This window comes from Podarcis liolepis (genome assembly GCF_965112155.1).
Source record: "Podarcis liolepis genome assembly, chromosome: 4".
NCBI classification, from domain to species: domain Eukaryota; kingdom Metazoa; phylum Chordata; class Lepidosauria; order Squamata; family Lacertidae; genus Podarcis; species Podarcis liolepis.
Genome location: NC_139558.1, coordinates 78410876 through 78432194, shown reverse-complemented (window position 1 = coordinate 78432194; position 21319 = coordinate 78410876). Strand labels below are relative to the sequence as shown.

General features: G+C 46.2%; 1 protein-coding gene and 1 long non-coding RNA gene across 10 annotated transcripts in view; one reads left to right on the top strand and one right to left on the bottom strand.

The window, feature by feature from the left end:
- Positions 1 to 6621, top strand: part of NBEA (neurobeachin) — a 356767-nt gene extending 350146 nt beyond the window's left edge. For all 7 annotated transcript variants that reach the window (XM_083498846.1, XM_083498847.1, XM_083498848.1 and 4 more), the window contains 3 exons: positions 1402 to 1598; positions 2117 to 2268; positions 4802 to 6621. In XM_083498846.1, the coding sequence (XP_083354972.1) occupies positions 1402 to 1598; positions 2117 to 2268; positions 4802 to 4892 (440 nt within the window). In that variant the 3' untranslated portion in view covers positions 4893 to 6621. The remainder of the gene's footprint in view (positions 1 to 1401; positions 1599 to 2116; positions 2269 to 4801) is intronic.
- Positions 1 to 21319, bottom strand: part of LOC310704933 — a 66366-nt gene that overhangs the window by 19764 nt on the left and 25283 nt on the right. Inside the window, exon 4 of one of the 3 annotated variants that reach the window (XR_014525082.1) lies at positions 3432 to 4172. The exons of the other annotated variants lie outside the window; for them this stretch is intronic. This is a non-coding gene — a long non-coding RNA (uncharacterized lncRNA). Of the gene's footprint in view, positions 1 to 3431; positions 4173 to 21319 lie in introns of those variants that run through there. 3 annotated transcript variants of the gene reach the window in all.

The window sequence follows — 21319 nt, the reverse complement described above, 5'->3', positions numbered from 1 at the left end:
CAATAATTAATTGTTTGTGAATAGTTTCAGCTGGTCTGGTGAAAGTGGAAAGTTTTATTCTTAAAAACTCCTAGGGATGGGAATAGTTTCTGAGGTGTGGAAAATTGAGTATCAATGATGCTTATGAGTGAAGGAAGGAGCAGAGGCAGGAAGGCAGTAAATGGGTTTGCCCACATGCTGCAAACTGTGTGTACAAATCATGAATTTAATGGGTGCATCTAAGAAAATGCCTCAGTCATTCTGTGTATTGAATTTGTATGCATGACTCCAGAAGAGCTGCTGTGCTTTTCTGTTGATGCCAAAGGGACAAAAAAGTCCTGTGGCACCTTAAAATCCAACTAATTTATCACCACACAACCATTTGTCTCAAAGAAGCTAGTCTGCTGCACAGTGTACTTAAAAACAAGACAAAGCTGTGTTATAGTTTACTTCCTGGATAATTTTCATACAATGATATCCAAGATGTGGCTGAAAGGATGTATTATTCATTGAATATCTCAGTTTTTGTATCAGAATGACAAATATCTTGCCACAGTAGGGTACGAAAAGGAGTATGTCATTCTCTTGCATTCAGAGTCACAAACACAACTATTTAAGATAGCACCAAACTTCAGCTACAAAGTGTCCCTGCTGTACAGATACTAAATGTTTGATAAATATGGACAGGGTACAATGACTTAGACCGCTGACTTGCTTCAGAAAAATATCATTCATACCACAATTGTAAGTGAGGTAGGAAAATGAAGTGGTGGGTGATCCACCACTTTCAAAAACCTCCTGGCTTGCATTAGGCACTAGGGTAAGGGAAACAATGTGTCTCCCCACCCCTATTTTTTTTAATCAACTAATTTGTAACCAGTGGGAAAACTGCCTAGACCAGCTCCAGACTTGCATGGCTAATGAGCCAAGTCCTGGAGCCTCTTGGGGAAAGGAAGTATATCCAAAACCACATCTACTTCATCCCTGGAGCATTAGGGGGCAGCTATATTAGCAGCTATTGCCTGTAGAAACACCACTGGTGGATGTTTCTGTGGGTATATTGGAAACCTCTGTGCTGGATATAACCTCCCCAGCAGCATTTCTCCTGTTTGTTGGCCGGAAGGAATCACTACCTGATTCCTAACCTCTTCCAGCCAGCAGATTTGTGGGCTGGGATTTTTCTGCTCAGAAATGGGAATGTGAAAATACACACACACACACACACACACACACACACACACACACACAGGTGCACACTACTTGAAAGCGATTTCACTTTGCTGAAGCCCCACTTTAGATCAGAGACATTGTTTCCCCTACACATTCTTTCACTGTTTATATACCACTATGTGCCATCTCTGTATGCATTTGGCACAATTTAACTAAATTATGTGCCTCTCTGTATTATTTGTCAATATACAGAAGGACCTTGCCTGGTGCACACAATTACTGGAGATTTGCTGAGAGCACTTGAAGGAACAGAAAACTGCTTGTATCCTCGCTTAATTTCAGTATCTAGTGAAGGCCACTGTATCATCTACTATGAACGAGGCAGGTTCAGCAATTTTAGCATTAATGGAAAACTCTTGGCACAGATGGAGATCAACGACTCAACCAGGGTAAGTATTTCCTCTCAGAACTTATTATGATGTACAACAACAGTAATGCTTGAAGAAGTCTCATGAGAAATTAGTGATCACTGGAAAATTAGGGATCACATTTACTGGAAAAACGTCTCGGCTCTAATTCAATCTAGAAGTGAACTCTCTGTTTTTAAAACTGAGCACTTGATGATTCCTGTATATCTGTTTTAGACATACAGATTTTAAAGTGTCTGTGCTTTAAAAGTTTACATGGCTTGACATCTGTCCTCCCTTGACTAGGAGCCAAGACATGAATACAGGGCCCTGAGGAGTCCAATCCATCACGGACACCTCGGAGAGAGTAAAGGGAGTTCTTGAGGTGTTACTGATGGCACCTTTGTTGCAGGGCAAAGTCGGAAATGATCCATGGTGACTTCCAGCAAAGCCTTCTTTGCTCCTGTCCTAGGCTGGACAAGGAAATATCCTCTCACAGAAGCTGTTTGTGTTAGTCTACACAGCATTTAATGTCACTACTCATTTTGGCTCATCTGTAGGCTATCCTCCTGAGCAGCGATGGGCAGAACCTGGTTACGGGTGGCGATAATGGAGTCGTGGAAGTATGGCAGGCTTGTGACTTCAAGCAGCTCTACATTTACCCTGGCTGTGATGCTGGCATTAGGGCAATGGACCTGTCTCATGATCAGAGGTAAGTTGCAACCCAAGAGAATCATAGAATCATAGAGTTGGAATAGACCTCAAGGGCCATCGAGTCCAACCCCCTGCCAAGCAGGAAACACCATCAGAGCACTCCTGACATATGGTTGTCAAGCCTCTGCTTAAAGACCTCCAAAGAAGGAGACTCCTTGGCAGCAAATTCCACTGTCAAACAGCTCTTACTGTCAAGAAGTTCTTCCTAATGTTTAGGTGGAATCTTCTTTCTTGTAGTTTGGATCCATTGCTCCGTGTCCGCTTCTCTGGAGCAGCAGAAAACAACCTTTCTCCCTCCTCTATATGACATCCTTTTATATATTTGAACATGGCTATCATATCACCCCTTAACCTCCTCTTCTCCAGGCTAAACATGCCTAGCTCCCTTAGCCGTTCCTCATAAGGAATCGTTTCCAGGCCTTTGACCATTTTGGTTGCCCTCCTCTGGACACGTTCCAGAGAAGCAGTGGGCCTCTTCAAACTTGTACATTTTATTTGTCTCCCCCAGTAATTCAGCCTCTCTTTGAAACACACAATACAATTCACCTCTCCACGATTTCTGGATTAAAATACAGCTTCTAATTTTCTTACTCAATTCTGCTGCATTACAGGAGACTCCTCATGCTGCCTTTTCGACCAGGCTCCTACTTCCTTACGTTCTAAAGGCGGAGATTATTGTTATTATTTATTAAATTTATATACTGCCCGCCCTTGTAAGATCTCAGGGCGGTTCACGAATAAAATAGAAGATAAAAACACATGTAAATAATTAAAAACAATAACCTGCCCTTTCCACAGACACATTTGAAAGGCTGTAGAATAGTAATCAGTCAAAGGCCTGGTTGAAGAGGGACGTTTTCGCCTGGTGCCTAAAAGTCTATAATGAAGCACCAGGTGAACCTCCCTGGAGTGATTCTACATATGCATGCTCTCTCCACTACTGAATCTGTATGCATTTGTTTCTTTCCCTACATCCAAACACAAAATGGAGTGTGAAGAGCCAGTTTACACACTTGTGAAACATCGGTTTAATGCTATAACTCTGTGACCCCCACGGTCAGGATTGTGGATAGTAATGTGGCGTACCAGATAGAATCTCACACTTGGACCCCCTTGGGATGTTCCAAGTTCAAACCCCTCCTCAGCTATGATGCACGGTATCGCTGCTGCTTACCTGGATGGCGTGGCAGCAGGGTGGCGGTGAGATCATGGATGTGCAGGCAGACACTGACAGAGCCAATCCAGCATTTCTGCTAGTGAACCTGCACAGCTTTGACCTCACATCTGCCCTGCTCCACCTCCACACCTTTCAGATAAGCAGTAGCAGTACCAGGTTTTTTTGTGTGTCAGCAACTCATTATTTCTACCTTCCTTCCCCAGCAGGGCCAGCCCACCCATTGGGCAAGGTGAGGCAACCACCTCAGGTGACAGGATCCACAGGGGCACATCCGGCCTCCAAGGAATGCATCACCTGCCACTTCTGCGGTAGCACTGATGGCTGCGGCATGATCCTTGGAGGCTGGATCTGCTGCCTCCTTAGTAGCCCCCACAATGCTGCCTCTATAGCAGTCTCTTCACAAATGAGAGGATCTGCTGGTCTCCTCCCACCCTAGGGGAGAAATGACGAGTGCTGCACTCTAGGGTCTCCTGAGCTCTGCCCCCGCCCAGCATGATTCTGAGTAGGCCCCTTTCCCCCTCCAACAGCTTTTTATTCCTAGTTCAACCACTGGGTAAGGTTGATTTGATTCCAAGCCCCCTTATTCCTGATGTAGATCTTCACTCACCCCTTCTTCTCTGGGAGGGGGAGATTTTGTGGTTCACCTCAGATGCCTAAATGTTTTGAGCCAGCCTTGTTCCCAGTGTTGTTGTAAAGATGGTCATGGGACTATCCCACTGTACTTCCTTTGGAGAAGGGCAGGATATACATGTGTAATTTTAATTTTAAAAAAGGAAAAATCTGGCTAGCATGTTTCATTGTTGGCATGGTTTCAGCTTCCATTGACCCAGGTTTCTCATTAGCAGCACACCGGAGGGGAGATGGAGGCAGCCATGGCTCAATGAAAATCCCTAATTTCACTCCCTTGCCTACCCAGAAATACATCTGTGTTATGCACCACGTTAGATGCAGTAGCAGAATATCACATTTCCATCATTGTTCTTGTACAGTGGTACCTCGGGTTAAGTACTTAATTTGTTCTGGAGGTCTGTTCTTAACCTGAAACTGTTCTTAACCTGAAGCACCACTTTAGCTAATGGGGCCTCTTGCTGCCGCCACACCATCCGAGCACGATTTCTGTTCTCATCCTGAGGTAAATTCTTAACCCGAGGTACTATTTCTGGGTTAGCAAAGTCTGTAACCTGAAGCGTATGCAACCTGAAGCGTATGTAACCCGAGGTACCACTGTATGTCTAATATGATTCTATGATCTTTGGAATAAGTATAGTTTGAGGGTGGAAAAACCTGACTGCTGTGAACATTTTTTAAAGAAATAACTCAGTATGTACAGTTTGTGTCTTTGTCTCTCTTTCAGGACTCTAATTACTGGCATGGCTTCTGGTAGCATTGTAGCTTTTAATATAGATTTTAATCGGTGGCATTATGAGCATCAGAATAGATACTGAACCGGAGTGAAGAACTGAAAGCAAAGGCGAAATTGAGAGCACAAGTGCTACTGAAAGGCATAATCTCTGGTGGAAAAACAAGTCTGCATCGACCTCCGTTGTACATTCCATTACACCCAGCAATAGCTGTCCATTGTAGTCAGCAACCATTTTACTTTGTGTGTTTTTTCACAACCGAACACCAGCTGCTGCAGAAATGAGCTTGTATCATGTAAATTATAATGACTTAGGAGATGTTTTGGTAATTATTTCATATACCTTTGTTTACTGAGAAAAGCTAGTGGAGAACACGTCACAAGAGACTTTTGAATATTCTGAGGAAACTTGTGTCCGGTTGTTACATTGTTTGGGGCCATGAACCTAGCATACATTTCCCATTTCCAGCCTCTTTTCAAGCTGAAAATAATAATAATTAAAAGGATTAAAATAAACTACGTTTGATACTTTGTACATCAGATGCACATCTTAACTTTAAAGGGATACTTTTGTAAAAGTAAAACCTTGTATAAAGAACAAAAAAATGTTTCTTAACTTTATTGTGGAGTTACAACTTGCATGTACTTTAAACCTGAATGTCTTGATGAAACGGCGACATTCACAGGTTGAAGTGAACTGCCCAAGGGCCCAGCTTGCATTTAAGGGTTGAAATGGGGCACAAGCCGCAGTTTTGTCATTGCCACTGAAATATGGTTTGCTCTTTTCAATCTCAAGCCACCCACCCCCCCTTCTAAGTGGAGTTTTTGCTTATGACATGAAGCGTTTGGATATGAAGCCATTGTTTGCCATATTTATGCGTTGCAAGAGGAAGAGAAAATCCTTCCTTTATTAATTTAGTACCGCGATAGAAAGGCAGGAGCACGGAAGAGAGATGAGAGGATGCTCGCGTGCTTAATGACTCCCACCAAAGCAAGAGTGCTAGACTTCTAGATTCATCACATTTGGCATACTGTACATTGCAGGGAGAGAGCAATTAAGATTTTCTCTTCATTTCCTTGGAAATAAAGCTTGGTTAAAAAGGACCTTAGCTTCATTGGGGTTGTTCTTTTACATTCTTCTGAAAGTCACGCATTAAGCCACATTCTCTGTTGACGGCACTTCATGTCTGACAATACTGTAACGATGACTATCAGGATAATTTGCCGCACATTCTACGGATCAAGTAACACACCCAGGGGTATATACACTTTACTTCATGTTTCTTCTTTGTATATTTGGTGACTGTATTGTCATAGATGTACATATTGTGTCGGTAGGGCTATGAGGCATGTAACAGGAATGTAATTTTCTCAGACTTTACACTCACTTGCAGTCATTTATTTAAAAAAGATAAAAACAAGGTAACGGATTCTTTGTACTGGCACCAGAAACATATCATTATTTATTGATGTGATTCTTATTTGTTCTCCACCTTGTATTAGTAAGTTTTAGCACTAAATACCTTCTTCATTGTTGTTTGTATTTATAAAATTCTGAAATCATGGGGAATCAATGTAATGATTAAGTTATTCATCATTGGTCTGTAAGCAATATCTTGAGTTTGTAGCTTAGAATTGGGAGAATATTGAACATCTGGAAGATAAGTTCATTTCATCTCAAGATCATGGTGAAATATTTTGGATATATAAATTCCTTAAGCTATTGTAACCATGTTTTATTGCAAAGATGTAAAATATGCCAGATGTGTGTGAGTTGGAAATCAAAAAGAAAAATAAAATATGCAAAGAATTCATGGATTGCTTCTCTTTTTATTGAACATTTGACCCAAATGTCATATTGCTCGTGGAAAAGGAAATTCAAATTTTTAGTCAGATGCATTGCCTGCAAAATTAAATCAGAAAGATGCAATCCATCCATAAGCTCAGGAGTGGTTGGTCCATGGAGAAGGACCCTGGCTAAGAACTCCCAGAGTGACTGCCAGACTCCAGACCCCCCCCCCCCCCCGCCCATACACAAGTGTTTTCATGGAACATTTCAACCCCCAAGTGGAAAGAATGAAATAAAATAATAAAAAATATATAGGAAAAAAGTAACTAAAACATTGCAGAATTCATAAAACCAAGTCCAATAAATAATTAGCAGATTAACAACTCTTAATTATAAAGCAAACTAAACTGCTAAACTGTAATGCAAACAATCTGAATTTCCTTATAACTAAATTGGGGAAAAAACAACAGACGAGAATAAGGCAAATCACTGTGCTCCTAACTTCAGAGGCACAATGCTAATTTAGCAATTAAGAAAACCCTGCCTTTCCACTGCTAAGATTCCTATAGAAACTCATTAACACTACACAAGTCTTTCTGTTTCATTGGGTACAAGCAAACTATACTTCATCCCTTTGACAAGTCAGCCTGAAAAACATTGCTATAACAATGAAGGTTATATTACTTTGTATTATGCAGCTAAAAGGTACCTGAAACAGTAATGAAACATATTCTGAATATACTCACTGCTGTTCCACCAACACCAAGGGGAAGATGCATGAACCTTTATTCTATCTATCTATCTATATCTATCTAACTATGTTTAGCAAATTTCTAATTTTGAAATGCAGATGACCTAGTCCTTTCTACTGTTCACCCCCTTTGCACAGCCCTGCTCCTGTTCCTTCCTCCCTAAAGCACCCTCCACCCAGAAAAAAGGGGGGAGAGAGAGAGACTCTTAGTGTAGGGGAGAAGATCTAATTAGAGACCCAGAAGCTGAAGCATCCTAATGCTGGCAAGGAACCTTGCAGGCTGCACGTGTAAAGCTACAAGCGCTGCCTGTGAACAGTTGTTATGGAGGAGGCTTGTTATAATACAGTGTATCAGCCCTGCTGACAGGGAAGCAGAGTGTTTGAAGCAAGCCCTTATGCGGCAGGGATAACAGCATCTGTAACAGACTTCCTGAGATAAAGGGGAGTTTTGATAACTTCAAGAGACATTCTTCCCCCTGCAAAAACACACACACACCAAAAAAAACACCAACGCACTATGGTTGCATATAAATACATAACTTACTCCCGCCCTTACATATAAAAAAAGAACATCTTTTAAATGTAGAGCTTGGTATGCAGCATATAGCTACATTTTCCAATGCATTTTGTTGTGAAGCAGAAGCTGATTTTATGTGTCTGGAATTGTGATTTTGCCCAAGTATTTTAACGCCTGTTTTTCAGGAGGTGTGTAAGTCTCTTCCAGTGCAATAAATGAGAGTTACTAAATATGATTAATTTTGGCCCACTTGTGTCTATGCTGCCACACATACCAAAGCTGCAACATTGGACACAGGGTGATGCTAAAAATCATGCAAGGAATAGCAAAATAACTGGCAGGGTGGGGTATTAGTGGTTCGCACAGGGCTTGGTTTACCCTCCTCCCAACATCTACCAGTCTATCAAATACAATTTTTTTCCCATTCATTTGTGAAAGCTTGTCTTTCCATCTCTTATCAACTGCTTTTGCAATCTCTGCTTCTAAATTATCTAAGCAATTTAAACTACAAGTAACTGGAAAGCTACCTGGAAAGTCCAATATGGTAATATTTAATTTCATAGGAGAAAACGCCAGAAAGATACAAAGTCCAGGTCCAGCATGGAACTGAGATGCTCTCTCTTAAAAAGTGGACATGTTTGGAATATGAGGAAAATAAATAGGAGCAAGGAGTCCAGCAAAACACATGTATTGCTGGCAATAAGGCAAGAGATAGTCAAGAGTGCAAATGCTACAAAGTTTGCAATGGAAAACAAACATGTTTTTCAATACAACAAGGTGGTAGGTCCTTTGGACAATAAACATGTTCAAAGGTGAGTTACTGAAGCAGAGGAGGGAGACCGCAGAGAAGCAAGATGTGCTTTGAAGGCACTTGAGGGCATCACCTGGCTGAAGCTAAGCATGTCTGGTTCTGGTCAGTGCTGGATGGGTGACTTCCTGGGAAGCACATGCATGGTGCCATGGCTTTCATAGAAACATAAGTAACAAAAGATAAACCCTGAAGGAATTCTTTGTATGTCTCTTCCCCGCAGGAGCACACAACCAAACAACAGAAGTGTTAAGAGGTGGGTTCAAGGGTTAAATGACAAATTCAAAATTAATGAATCACAAAGTTCAGACCTGGACCTTGCAAAAATTCAAATGTAAAATTGTTGATCTTAGAAACAAAATTAAGACAAATCACCACTAAAACAGACTTCTTTAGCTGAGAACTTTTTGTGCCACTTTCCTGATGTTTTCTGGTCACTTCCAGGTTTGGCACAATGCACGCATATATGGTTGCACACATATCTGATGCACCTAAAATGGTTGCTGCCTGTAATATAAAGCCCTTTCTGATTTTAAAAAAAGGTGACCGGGGGTGGGTGGGACTTGATAGAGGCTGATTCGTAATAGATTCAGGACAGACAAAAGTACTTATTCAGAGTGCATGATTCTGAATATCAACTGCTAGTGGGGTGAGGTGGGGGTAGATGGCTGTTGCTGGCATGCCCTTCTTATGAGCTGCCCAGAAGCAACTACCTGGCCTCATTTGGCCGAAGAATGCAGCAGTAGATAGCACTTTGTTCTAAATCAGTAAGGTAGCTCTTGTGTTCCTACTTTCTCATATCCCCAAAAGCAGGAAATTATGTTCCTACGTTTTCATATCCCCAAGAACAGTGAATTAAAATGTGATTTACCATCATTCCTCTATCCCATATAGACCAATTCAGCATGGTAGCAATTTACGCTGTCAGAACTCACTGCAAATAAAACATGGCTTTTGTGCAAAATAAATAAATAAAAATAGAGAAACTAAATAGGAATGTTCAGTGACGCGGGCCTAATTAGTGCTTGGAGCAATGAACCAACTACACAAATTTTCTAATCAGCACTCATCATAGTCTCAGCGAGAGCTGTTGTGTTCCTGAAGAGTGTGTGTTATATTTATGAAGTGATCTGACCATTAATCCTTAACAACGGGTCCATAGAATTCCTCATTCTGTGGAAAAATACACACTGGAAATGCAAAAACCTGTGCTATACACCATTTATGATGTTTAGACAAAAAGGAATGCTCTTTTATATTGACCACAACAGCCATGCAGTTGTGGATGGAGGATAATAAATATTTGGATGATTGATAGACCACTGCGTACCACATGGCATGTCTCACTTTCAGCTTAATAGAAGAAACCATTCTCGGCCAAAAAACATAATTAGCGTGGGGCAACCACCATATGACTTATTTTTCTATTTTAATGCTTCCAAAATGCAGAGGTAGTTAGTTTGTAGCTGTTGCTTTTTACACTGAGTGTTAGATGATAAATTCCCTATAGTCTAGGAGACATTCTCCCTTTCATAATGCAGCATGTGTGAGGCGGTAGATACCAGAGGTCACCATTCTCCTTCGTGTGTGTGTGTGTGTGTGTGTGAGTGAGAGAGAGAGAGAGAGAGAGAGAGAGAGAGAGAGAGGGAAGGAAGGAAGGAAGGAAGGAAGGAAGGAAGGAAGGAAGGAAGGAAGGAAGGAAGGAAGGAAGGAAGGAAATGGAGAGTCACAAAGAGAGTGTTGATTTGTTAAGGCAACCATATATAAACTGACCTGGGTATCTATAGGTAGCCATCTGAAGGCAGTTCTGCTCCACAAAGCTTTTAATGTTATATCTGTTTTTGTCTTTCCCCCCTCTGAATTTTGTTGGAAGTTGCCCAGAGTGGCTTGGGTACCCCAGTCAGATGGGCAGTGTAAACAACAACAACAACTATTAATTATTATTATTATTATTATTATTATCATTATTATTAGTCAGCAGAAACCAATGAGCACAAAGCAACATCAGGGGGTGGGATAAATTGGAGCTCACTGTGAGCTTATTTAGGCAGCTGGTCAGTCTAATTATCCAACTCAGGCTGGCAGTATCTCTCCTCAGTTGAAGGAGTAAGCCTTGCAAATTGTGTACTGATTGTTTTAACTGAAGATGAACCTGGGGCTTTCTGTATGCTATCAGCCCTTCCCTCAAATATAATGGTATTTTTAGAAGTGTAAAATAATTTCCAGGAGACACTGCTCTTCTGCCTGTGAGCCACCCACTCACCCACTTTTGATAATCCCCAAGTGGACTCGCATGATGCTGATCCAGAGCACTGTGGGAATATAAAAATGGCGGCTTCCCACCCACCCACCCCTTCTGCTCTGCAAGTCTGAGCCAGTGGACATGGCAGGAAGGCCCAGTCCAGGGAAGGTGTCAGTGCTGTGGTCTCTCCCAGAGCACAAGAGCCCCAGCCAGTGCCTGAGGAGGCTGGCTGTTGGCATCGACCTTGCACATGTCATACTGCACCATAACACTTGATCATCTTGCCTGGGATGATCTCTTCAAATTCCCACACTAAGTTTTTGGGCCGTAAATTAGACAGTCCTCCCCAAATCCCCTCAACTTATAAAAACATTCTGTTAAAATAGTTACGTTAAAAACCAGATACACTCTCCAGGCTTTAGCATTCAGTGTGTGGGAAAATATGTTCATTAACACTATTCATCGATTTAATTGAGCGCATTCATAAAGGCTTTGACAAGCAAGCATTTTGCTTGCTAATTGTAGGGTTGGTTATGATTATAAATGGGCTTAATGTGCAATCTTTCAATAAAGAATTTAGGGAAGGGGAAGCAGAAGAACCATAGTCTCTCACAAGCTGCTTGGCAAATATGGAATTCATCTCTTTCAAAGGTAGGCAGGCTGCTCAGAAACTTAAAACAAAATTCTGCATAAGAAATCTATTTAAAGGATTGGTCTGGAAGCAGATAGCTTGGGATAAAACACTGAAAGTATCAAAGGTCTTATCAATGTGAACCAGAGATGTATACTACAATAGCTACTTTGGGGCTTAATAAAAATCTTCCCAAAGTTGCAATCTTATGGTCCCTGGTCTTTTATTTTCATAAAATTATACACTGCATGATTTGTAAAAATTCTCAAGGTGCTTTACTAAAGAACAAAACAAGAACATTCAAGAACAAACAAGAACAAAAACAGTATGTGTCAGAGCTGCTTGAAGATCCTAGCTCACGGAGGATCACGCTAGCCAGCGATCATTAAGTAAAAGTCTTTATTGAATTACAGTTTCCATTCTCACGCTGCTGCGCGCAACTCTACGTCTAGTAGCTAGGTCGGCGAAGCTCCGTCTGAGTCTCCGCCCCGTGTGCACCAACTTAATATCCTAGCCTTGCTCCACCTTTTCCGCCTGACTGTCCTCCTCTGGGTCCCTCTACCCCCCGGGGCTTCTTCCTTCCGGGATTCTTCTGACGCTGACCCGGACCCTCCTGCCTCCTTGCGCCGGGCTTTAGGACCTGGTTCCCTTTCGGGGCTGCTTACTGCGCCGCCTTCCTCTGCATTTGAACTTGGCGCGCGCGCCCAACCTTCCACTTTCCTCTTAACCGTTTCTTCGCTCCCCGATGGAGGTGTGGCCACTCCTGACTCATGCCCTCCCTCCTGTGGTGAGCTGCCAGCGCTTCCCCCCTGGCTCCCTTCCTCTTCCCTGCTTCCTGGCGGTGACGCTGGTCCCGATTTCCAGCTGCTCCCCCCTGAGTCCCCTCTGGCTCTATCTTCCTGGGGTGCCCCCCTAGACTCCCCCCTTGCCCTGGCCACTGGTGCTCCTTTCTGTGAATCCTCTGATTCACTGGAAAGACTAGGAGATCTCGGGTCGTCGTCATCACTCATCTTTTCTTCTGCCTCCTCCCCTTCGCTCTCTGTTTCCTCCCTTGCCCGTGCCTCTGCTCCTAAACCCCTGACATCCATCCCCCCCTCGAAGCCCCCCATTCCCCCCTCCCCTCCTTCCGGTGCTGGAGCTGGGGGCTGCTGTTGCAAAGGGACGAACGTCGGATATCGGTCGCTTCCCGTGGCGGGCCTCCATCTGAACTCTCCCGGGTCTTCCTCCCTGCTCTCGTCGACGACGGTCACCTCCGCTTCCATCTCTGTGCCGCCGTGCTCGAAACCAGGGTCGTCCCCGAAAATGTCCATGTCCGTCTCTCCCTCACTTCCTCCTGGCGGCGTTGCTCGTCCTGAGCATTCCAGCCACTTTCTGCGGAACTGCTCCTCTGGCCTATCGTCCCACCAATACGAGGGTTCTGAGGCAGATCCCGAGGGTGACCCCTCCGGGGAACGGACGTCTCGTGTCGGTTCCTCGTCCGAGTCGAACCCCCGGAACGTGCTGGCCGAAAGCGTGGGCGTGAAAAGCCAGTCGTCGAAAAAGTCTGCTGGCATAGGTCTATGTGGGAAGAGGGCATGAAACTCGTCTTTGAGCAGAGGTTCGTCTAAGGCGTAGCCCGGCACCCAGCTGTTCGCACTGGCCGGGGTGCCCTCCTTGGCGAGAAAGTATTCTACCCCCTCTTCCCCCCATCTGGAGTCCAAAATCTCCGTGACTTCGTTGATGCGCTCCTTCTGTGCCACTCCCGCGTGCCCTGTTCTGTCTCTGGCCGGACTCGGCGCCGTTCCGGGTTCCTGGAACCTGTGCGGTGCCTTGTAGGGAGTGAGCACCGATCTGTGGAATACCGGATGCATTCTGGAACCCTCCGGAAGTGCCAGTCTGAAAGCTACCGGGTTGACCTGCTCTTCGACTTGGTAGGGCCCCAGTTGTTTATGCCCTAGTTTCTTCTTGGCCAACGACCTGGCCGGCACTGCGTGGGCTGCTAACCAAACCCAGTCTCCCACGTGGAGCTCTTCTCCAACCCTTCTGTGCTGGTCTGCTTGTACCTTGTATGCGTGCTTGGCCAGCTCCAGGTGGCGCCTCAGCTGATCGTGGACTTCCTGCAGCTCCGACGCGAACGCATCTGCTGTCTGCGGCTCCCCCTCCCCCATTCTTTCCAGTCCCGGGAAGGTTCTGGGGTGCCTCCCGTTGTTGGCGAAGAACGGCGTGACCCCCGTGGACACGTGCTTCGTGTTGTTGTAGGCGAACTCGGCAAGCGGCAGGTAATCCACCCACGTCGCAGGCTGTTGATTTGCATAACATCTCAGGTACTGCTGCATGATGGCATTGACCCGTTCCGCTTGCCCGTTGGTCTGCGGGTGTCTCGCCGACGCCAGGTTGATCTTGACGTTCAGGAAGCCCATCAGCTTCTGCCAGAAATTCGAGATGAACTGCCGCCCCCGGTCGGACAGAATAGACCGTGGCAGACCGTGAACCTTGAACACGTGGTCTATGAACAGTTTGGCGGTTTGCTCCGCCGTGGCCACCTTAGCACACGGAATGAAATGCGCCATCTTGGAAAACAGGTCCACCACCACCAGCACCGCCGTCTTGCCCCTTGAGCTGGGCAGATCCGTGACAAAGTCCAGGGCCACCCTTTCCCAAGGTTCGACCGGAGTTTGCAGCGGTTCCAACAGTCCGGCCGGCGGTTTGTGCACTGGTTTGGCCCTCTGGCAGGTGTCACACCTCGCCACGTAGTCTGCGACCTCCCCTCTCATTCCAGGCCACCAGAAATCCCTGGCTACTAATTCCACCGTCTTCTCCTTGCCAAAGTGCCCGGCCGTGGGCGCGTCGTGCAGCTGCTGCAGCACCTTGGCTCGAAGTTCGTCTCCCGGCACGTAGATGGCCCCTTTACGGATGAGCAATCCATCTCTTAGCTGGAAACCGTCGGCCGCTGCCTTGCCCCTTTGCACCTCTGCCATCTTTGCTTGTGCGAAGGAGTCCCCCTGCAACGCTCGTCGCACCGCCTCTAGGTCCACGGTCGCCGCGGCGCACGCCCACACTGTTGGTGCGAAGATGTGCATGGCGGCCGCTGGTGTTGCGTCCTCCAGATACTGTGGCTTACGGGAGAGAGCGTCTGCCATGATGTTGGTGTCCCCCGGGACATACTCTATTCGGAAGTCGAAGTTCGCAAAGAACTCAGCCCAACGTATCTGCCTCTGGTTCAGGAACTGTGCCGTGCGCCAGTGCTCTAGATTCTTGTGGTCCGTGCAAACCTGCACCGTGTGCTTGGCGCCGATCAGAAAGTGCCTCCACGCCTTGAACGCTGCGTGAATGGCCAGCAACTCCCTGTCCCATATGGTGTAGTTCTGCTCGGACTTGCTGAGCTTCCTGGAGTAAAACGCTCCCGGTCGCCACACCCCCTGCGGGTCTTTCTGCAGCAGGACCGCCCCCACGGCTCTGTCCGAGGCGTCTGTCTCCACCCTCATCGGCTTGCTGGGGTTGACATGAAGCAGCTGCTCTTCCGACGCGAAGAGACGCTTGAGTGCCTGAAAGGACTGCTCCGCCTGCTCTGTCCAAATGAACTTCTTTTTCTTGGAGCTAAGCGTGTCAGTGATGGCCGCCGTCTGCATCGCGAAGCCCTTGATAAACTTGCGATAGAAGTTCGCAAAGCCGACAAACCGTTGGACCTCCTTCCGGTTGCGCGGGCTCTTCCAATCCAACACCGCTCGAACCTTGGCGCTGTCCATGGCGAGCCCCTTGTCAGACAGCTTGTAGCCCAGAAAATCCACCTCCGGCACGTCAAATTGGCACTTCTCCAGCTTGGCGTAGAGCCTATGTTGCTTTAGCCTGCTCAGCACTTCCTTGACGTGGTTGTCATGCTCCTGCTGCGACTCCGAAAAGATCAGGATGTCATCTAAGAAACAGACGCACGTCTTGTAGAGAAGTCCCGCCAACACGTGATGCATAAATGCTTGAAAAACGTGGGAGCCATTTTGCAATCCAAAAGGCATAACTCTATATTCGTAGGTCCCCAGTGGCGTGAACATGGCTGTCTTCCACTCATCACCCTCCCGCATGCGAATGAGGTTGTACGCCCCCCGCAGGTCCAACTTGGTGAACACTCTGCCCTTCCGTACCTTTGCGAGGAGGTCATCAATTCGGGGCATGGGGAAGTCCGATGGCCTAGTCACACTGTTCAAAATCCTGTAATCCACTACGAGTCTCTTTTGGGGCGTGTCCCGCTTCTTAACAAAGAATACGGGACTGCCCCCCACTGCCCTGGACTCCCGGATGAAGCCGCGCTGCAAATTATGATCAATGAACTCCTTGAGTTCTTGCAGTTCGTCCTCTGACATGGAATACAGTTTCCCTTTAGGCAGCGCCGCCCCCGGCAGCAGGTCAATTTTGCAGTCATATGGTCTGTGAGGGGGTAGCCTGTCTGCCTCCTTCTCGCAGAAAACTTCCAAAAATTCAGCGTACTTGTGGGGAATCGCTTGCAGCGTGCCTAGCAGCAGCTGTGACTCCTCTTCCTCTCCTTCCTGCCTGGGCACGATGCAGTGTTCAGCACAAAAGGAAGAGCCGAAGGTCAGCTGCCTCTGGTACCAAGCCATCGTTGGGCTGTGCTTGTCCAGCCAACTCATGCCCAATACAATGGGCGTGTCAGATAGTTGAGTGACGTTGAAGCTGATGATTTCTCTGTGATTCCCAAGTCGCATCACCATTGGTGGCGTCTGCTTCACCACTTGCCCCCCGAGCAGCTCCCTGCCATCCACCGTGACAACCTGCAGGGGCAGTGTGGCCGGCAGCAACTGCACAGCGTGCCTGTCGACAAAGTCCTGCCCTATAAAGTCCGCATTGCTGCCTGAGTCAATGGTGATTGGCACGTCCATGGTGATTCCATTGGGCAGCTGGAGAGATGCTGTGAGCCTCACTACTGGTTTGGGCGGGAGGGGGTTCACGGGCTGTAAAATCTCTGGGGACTGCGTCACTAACACGTCTGGCTGGGCCCCAGTGCCTCTTCCTCCAGCCAGACAGCGTCGTTTCCCTGCTGTGGTCCTCCTTGCTGCGTTGCTGCAGTCACCATTGCTGAGGCTGCAGTGAGCTTGTGGGGCCTCTGGGGACACTCTTTTGCCATATGCCCTGGCTCCTCACAGACGTAACACTTCCTGTTCCCTCTAGGAGGCTTCGCTTTCACTGCTGCCGGTGCTAGGGCTCTGGTTGCTGACTGAGCCCTTGCACCTCCAACCTCCATAGGTTCAGCTCCTCCTCCTGGCGGAGGCGTGGATTGCGCCCGCGCTGCTTCTCTGGGAAGGAAGGAGGGGCCCCCGGCTGGTTCGCGCCCTCCACGCCCTTCGTCCCTGCTCCACGGACGTCCTTCCAGCCTCACCCCCACTGCCAGTGCCCTCTGAACGACCTCCTGGGTGGTTCGGGGTCTCTCCCCCCTCGCGATCTCATCTTTAATCGAGTTGTGCAGCCCCTCCCAAAAGAGGTCTCTTACAGGAGCCGAATCTCTGTCCCATTCCAGGGCACTGACCAAGGCGAAAAAGCGGGCATGATACTGCCTGACGCTGGCCCTCCCTTGTCTCAGCCCATGCACCTCCTTCCGTGCAAGATCCACGTCAATACTTGATAAAAAACACCCATCCATCGCTTTAATAAAGGCATCTGCATTCTGGAGCGCCGGATCCTTATCTCTCCATAAATTGCGTAGCCATGCTTTCGCATCCCCATGCAAATGGGACATGATGAACCCCACTCTCTCTTGTTCATCTCTAAAGTCTTTATGCAGCAGTTGCAGTGCGCACAGTACGTCGGCTCTAAAGTTGGGATACTGTTGCAGGTTCCCATCGAAGTGAGAGACCAGCCCGCCTGTCCGTCTCGCCAACCCAATTCCCTCCTGCCGGGGTGTCTGCTTTGTCAGCACGTCTAACCTGACCTGGAGATCCCTGCAGGCGGCGGCTGCCTCCTCCTCTCTCTTCCTGGATGCGAGAGCCTCGGCGTTCAGTTGTGCCACTGCGTTTCTGAGTTCCTCTATCTGCTGCTCAGCCGTCATGTCGTCTGCCGTTCGTGAGCTCGCTAGTAGGCACCTGTTTCTCTCCCCTCCTCGAGGCTGTAGATGCCCACAAGAGGGAGACGGAGCTTACTGTCAGAGCTGCTTGAAGATCCTAGCTCACGGAGGATCACGCTAGCCAGCGATCATTAAGTAAAAGTCTTTATTGAATTACAGTTTCCATTCTCACGCTGCTGCGCGCAACTCTACGTCTAGTAGCTAGGTCGGCGAAGCTCCGTCTGAGTCTCCGCCCCGTGTGCACCAACTTAATATCCTAGCCTTGCTCCACCTTTTCCGCCTGACTGTCCTCCTCTGGGTCCCTCTACCCCCCGGGGCTTCTTCCTTCCGGGATTCTTCTGACGCTGACCCGGACCCTCCTGCCTCCTTGCGCCGGGCTTTAGGACCTGGTTCCCTTTCGGGGCTGCTTACTGCGCCGCCTTCCTCTGCATTTGAACTTGGCGCGCGCGCCCAACCTTCCACTTTCCTCTTAACCGTTTCTTCGCTCCCCGATGGAGGTGTGGCCACTCCTGACTCATGCCCTCCCTCCTGTGGTGAGCTGCCAGCGCTTCCCCCCTGGCTCCCTTCCTCTTCCCTGCTTCCTGGCGGTGACGCTGGTCCCGATTTCCAGCTGCTCCCCCCTGAGTCCCCTCTGGCTCTATCTTCCTGGGGTGCCCCCCTAGACTCCCCCCTTGCCCTGGCCACTGGTGCTCCTTTCTGTGAATCCTCTGATTCACTGGAAAGACTAGGAGATCTCGGGTCGTCGTCATCACTCATCTTTTCTTCTGCCTCCTCCCCTTCGCTCTCTGTTTCCTCCCTTGCCCGTGCCTCTGCTCCTAAACCCCTGACAGTATGAAACTATTTAAAACCTTTTAAAAAATAAAACCAGTGATAAACAAAAACAGATCAAAACACACGTCAACATTCTAGATAGCTGGGTAGGCCTGCTAAGCAAAAATGATTTTAGCAGGCGCCAGACCAGGTACAGTGAAGGTGCCTGCTTGAAATCAAAAGGCAGGGAGTTCCAAAGTGTAAGGTGCTGCTGCACTAAAATGTTGCTTTCTTTCTCCACAAACTAAAGCAGCTGGATATGCATATATGGAGTAAGTGTCCTAGGGGACATAGGACTGACTGAAACTCCCTCCTCAGAACTCCAACACTGGGGAGGAAAGATCCAACATCAGATCATGGGAAGGATAATAATAAATAATAATTCTTATTGAATTAATAAGAAACAGATAGAGGAGTCAAAGTTTGTTCCCCTGTTCTCCCTCCTATCCTGCTGACTTAAGGCAGTAGACCTGCCATTGGACTACCCACTTCTCCTCATCTTAGGACTGGAGCCTAAATCAGAAGATCTCAAAGCCTTGGAAGGTTCATCTATAGAGATATAGCCCTTCAGATGGCATGGACCCAAGCTGTATGGGGATTTGTAGGTCATAATCAGAACTTTGAGCTGTACCTGGAAATGGAGCATTTTCCAATGGAACTGCTGCAACAAGGAATGTCAGTAATCTGGCAGCAGCATCTTGGATCTACTGAAGTTTCCATACACTTTTCAAAGGCAGTCCTACATACAGTGTGTTACAGTAATCCAGGCATGTCCAAAGTCCGCCTGTTTTTCCCTGCCCCTGTGGCAGTTTATTTACTGGGGTAAAATCGTAAAAAAAGCTCAACAACTTGGGTGGGCCCTTATGCATGTTCACTTCATCAAATCTGGCCCTCTTTGAAAAAAGTTTGGGCACCCCGCTAATCTAAATGGGATGTAATGTGGTTTGAGTTTTCAGGTGGGCCCTTCTTTTGGTCCTGCTGCCACCCTCACAGGCTGGGGACATGGGAGAAAGCCTTCTTGGTAGCTACTCCCAGACTTTGACTCTCTCTCCCAAGAGAAGATACATAGACTCTCTCCTTGTTATTCTTCCAGTGGCAGATGAAGTTCTTGTTCCAACAGACTTTTGGGAACTGACCGATTTCAATGAAATGACGGGTGCTGTGCTGTTTTTGTTGCTATTACTGATATGTTTAAACAGATTTTATATATGTGCCTAGTTTTATTTATATCAATGCTTAATTGTATTTTGGGGTTCATTTTCCTAAGTTTTTAGCAGTTCTTGTTTTTATTTGCAAGCCACCTTGAGTCCCATCAGGGGGAAAAGTGGGGCAACACAGAGGCAATGACAACAGAAGGGACTGAAGAGCGAATTCATATTGTAGCAGTGCCTAAAGGTATGAGAGAAAATGGCAAAAAATATTGGAGGGAGGCCCTGGGCTTTTCTGTTCATTGATCTTGAAGTAAAAAACAGGTGAGAAAAGATATGCTGGCTATTTTAAAGTTATTTTTCTCACTCTGTGAACACAAATTCAAGGCAGCAATGAGTCAATGGGTTGTTACCTCAAAACAGGCAACCACATAAACAGATCAGAAATGTCTGTATCATCATTGTAATAATGGCTGTCACATAGTTAGCTCTGACAGATTATAATTTCATGGAAATATTACAACAGCAACACTCTCATCAATCTCACATACTTGTCTTCCACTCTTGAGGCCACTTACCCTCTGCTAATGCAACTAAATTCACTGAATCTAATCCAGGGTAGGATTGTGGTCTTAATATGTCATCAACAAAGGATAATTCATCAACATTACCGAATATGGTCACAGTCACACACAACAACTTACAATTTATTAAATGAACCCAGCTGGTAAATGCTTGGTAGACAAGAAGCCAGGATGAGGTCCTTTTATTAGCTATAGCTCAGGAGGAACAATTTGGCTCTTCCATCTGAGAATTACCTCAGGCACTCACTAAAGGAAATTCTATAGCAAAGCCACATAATGCAGTCGACATCTAACTCCAAGTTTATATGAGCACAGGTCACAACACCAGTCACCAGAGGGGCTCATAAAGCTTCTTTCCTAGCATAACAAACCATCAATATTTGCCCAGCCATGAATGCCTCAGCTGAAGTCACATTCCCTCTGGCTTTTGGTAACCCCATGCCAGCCTCTTTAGATTTTTCTGAAAAGAGAGTGGCAATAGATACTGGGGTCAGATTTCAGAGGCAATTTTACTTCGTTGATATATAACGTAATAAAAAGACTTTCATTCAGCATTTTTGACTAAAAGGTAAATCTCCCCTCAGCTTCCCCCTCTCACCCAGAATCATAGAATTGTAGACCCGATCCTTCTTATATTTATAGAATTCTGGAGCCCCCCTCTCCATAATTAGAGAACTGAAACAATAAAGAACTGGAGTAATGAGAGGTTTAAAATACTATAGCCTAACAATGAAAGACGTTTTATATTGTTATGCACAAACACCCCACTTTCAAGCAGTGAGAAGTTTCAGGGGATGCTCTATAACCTGGACTTTTTCAACAGAAAATTTATACAGGAAACCTGAAATCCGTATCTAGTCATATATGTCATATATATATATATATATATATATATATATATATATATATATATCACATCACACGCACACAAACATATATACATACACACACAAAACACACACACAAAACACACACACACACACACACACATATATATATATGACTAGATACAGATTTCAGGTTTCCTATACCAAAGTTTTGGCCATCAAAGAGAAAAATTTGGATGAATACTTGGAGCTAAAGAGAAAAACTATTAAGGGATCGTAAAAGAGGTGGAAAAAGCCAAGGCTTATTCAGATTTATGAGCGGGTGGAAGTTATTCAGACATATAGAAGAAACTTTGATT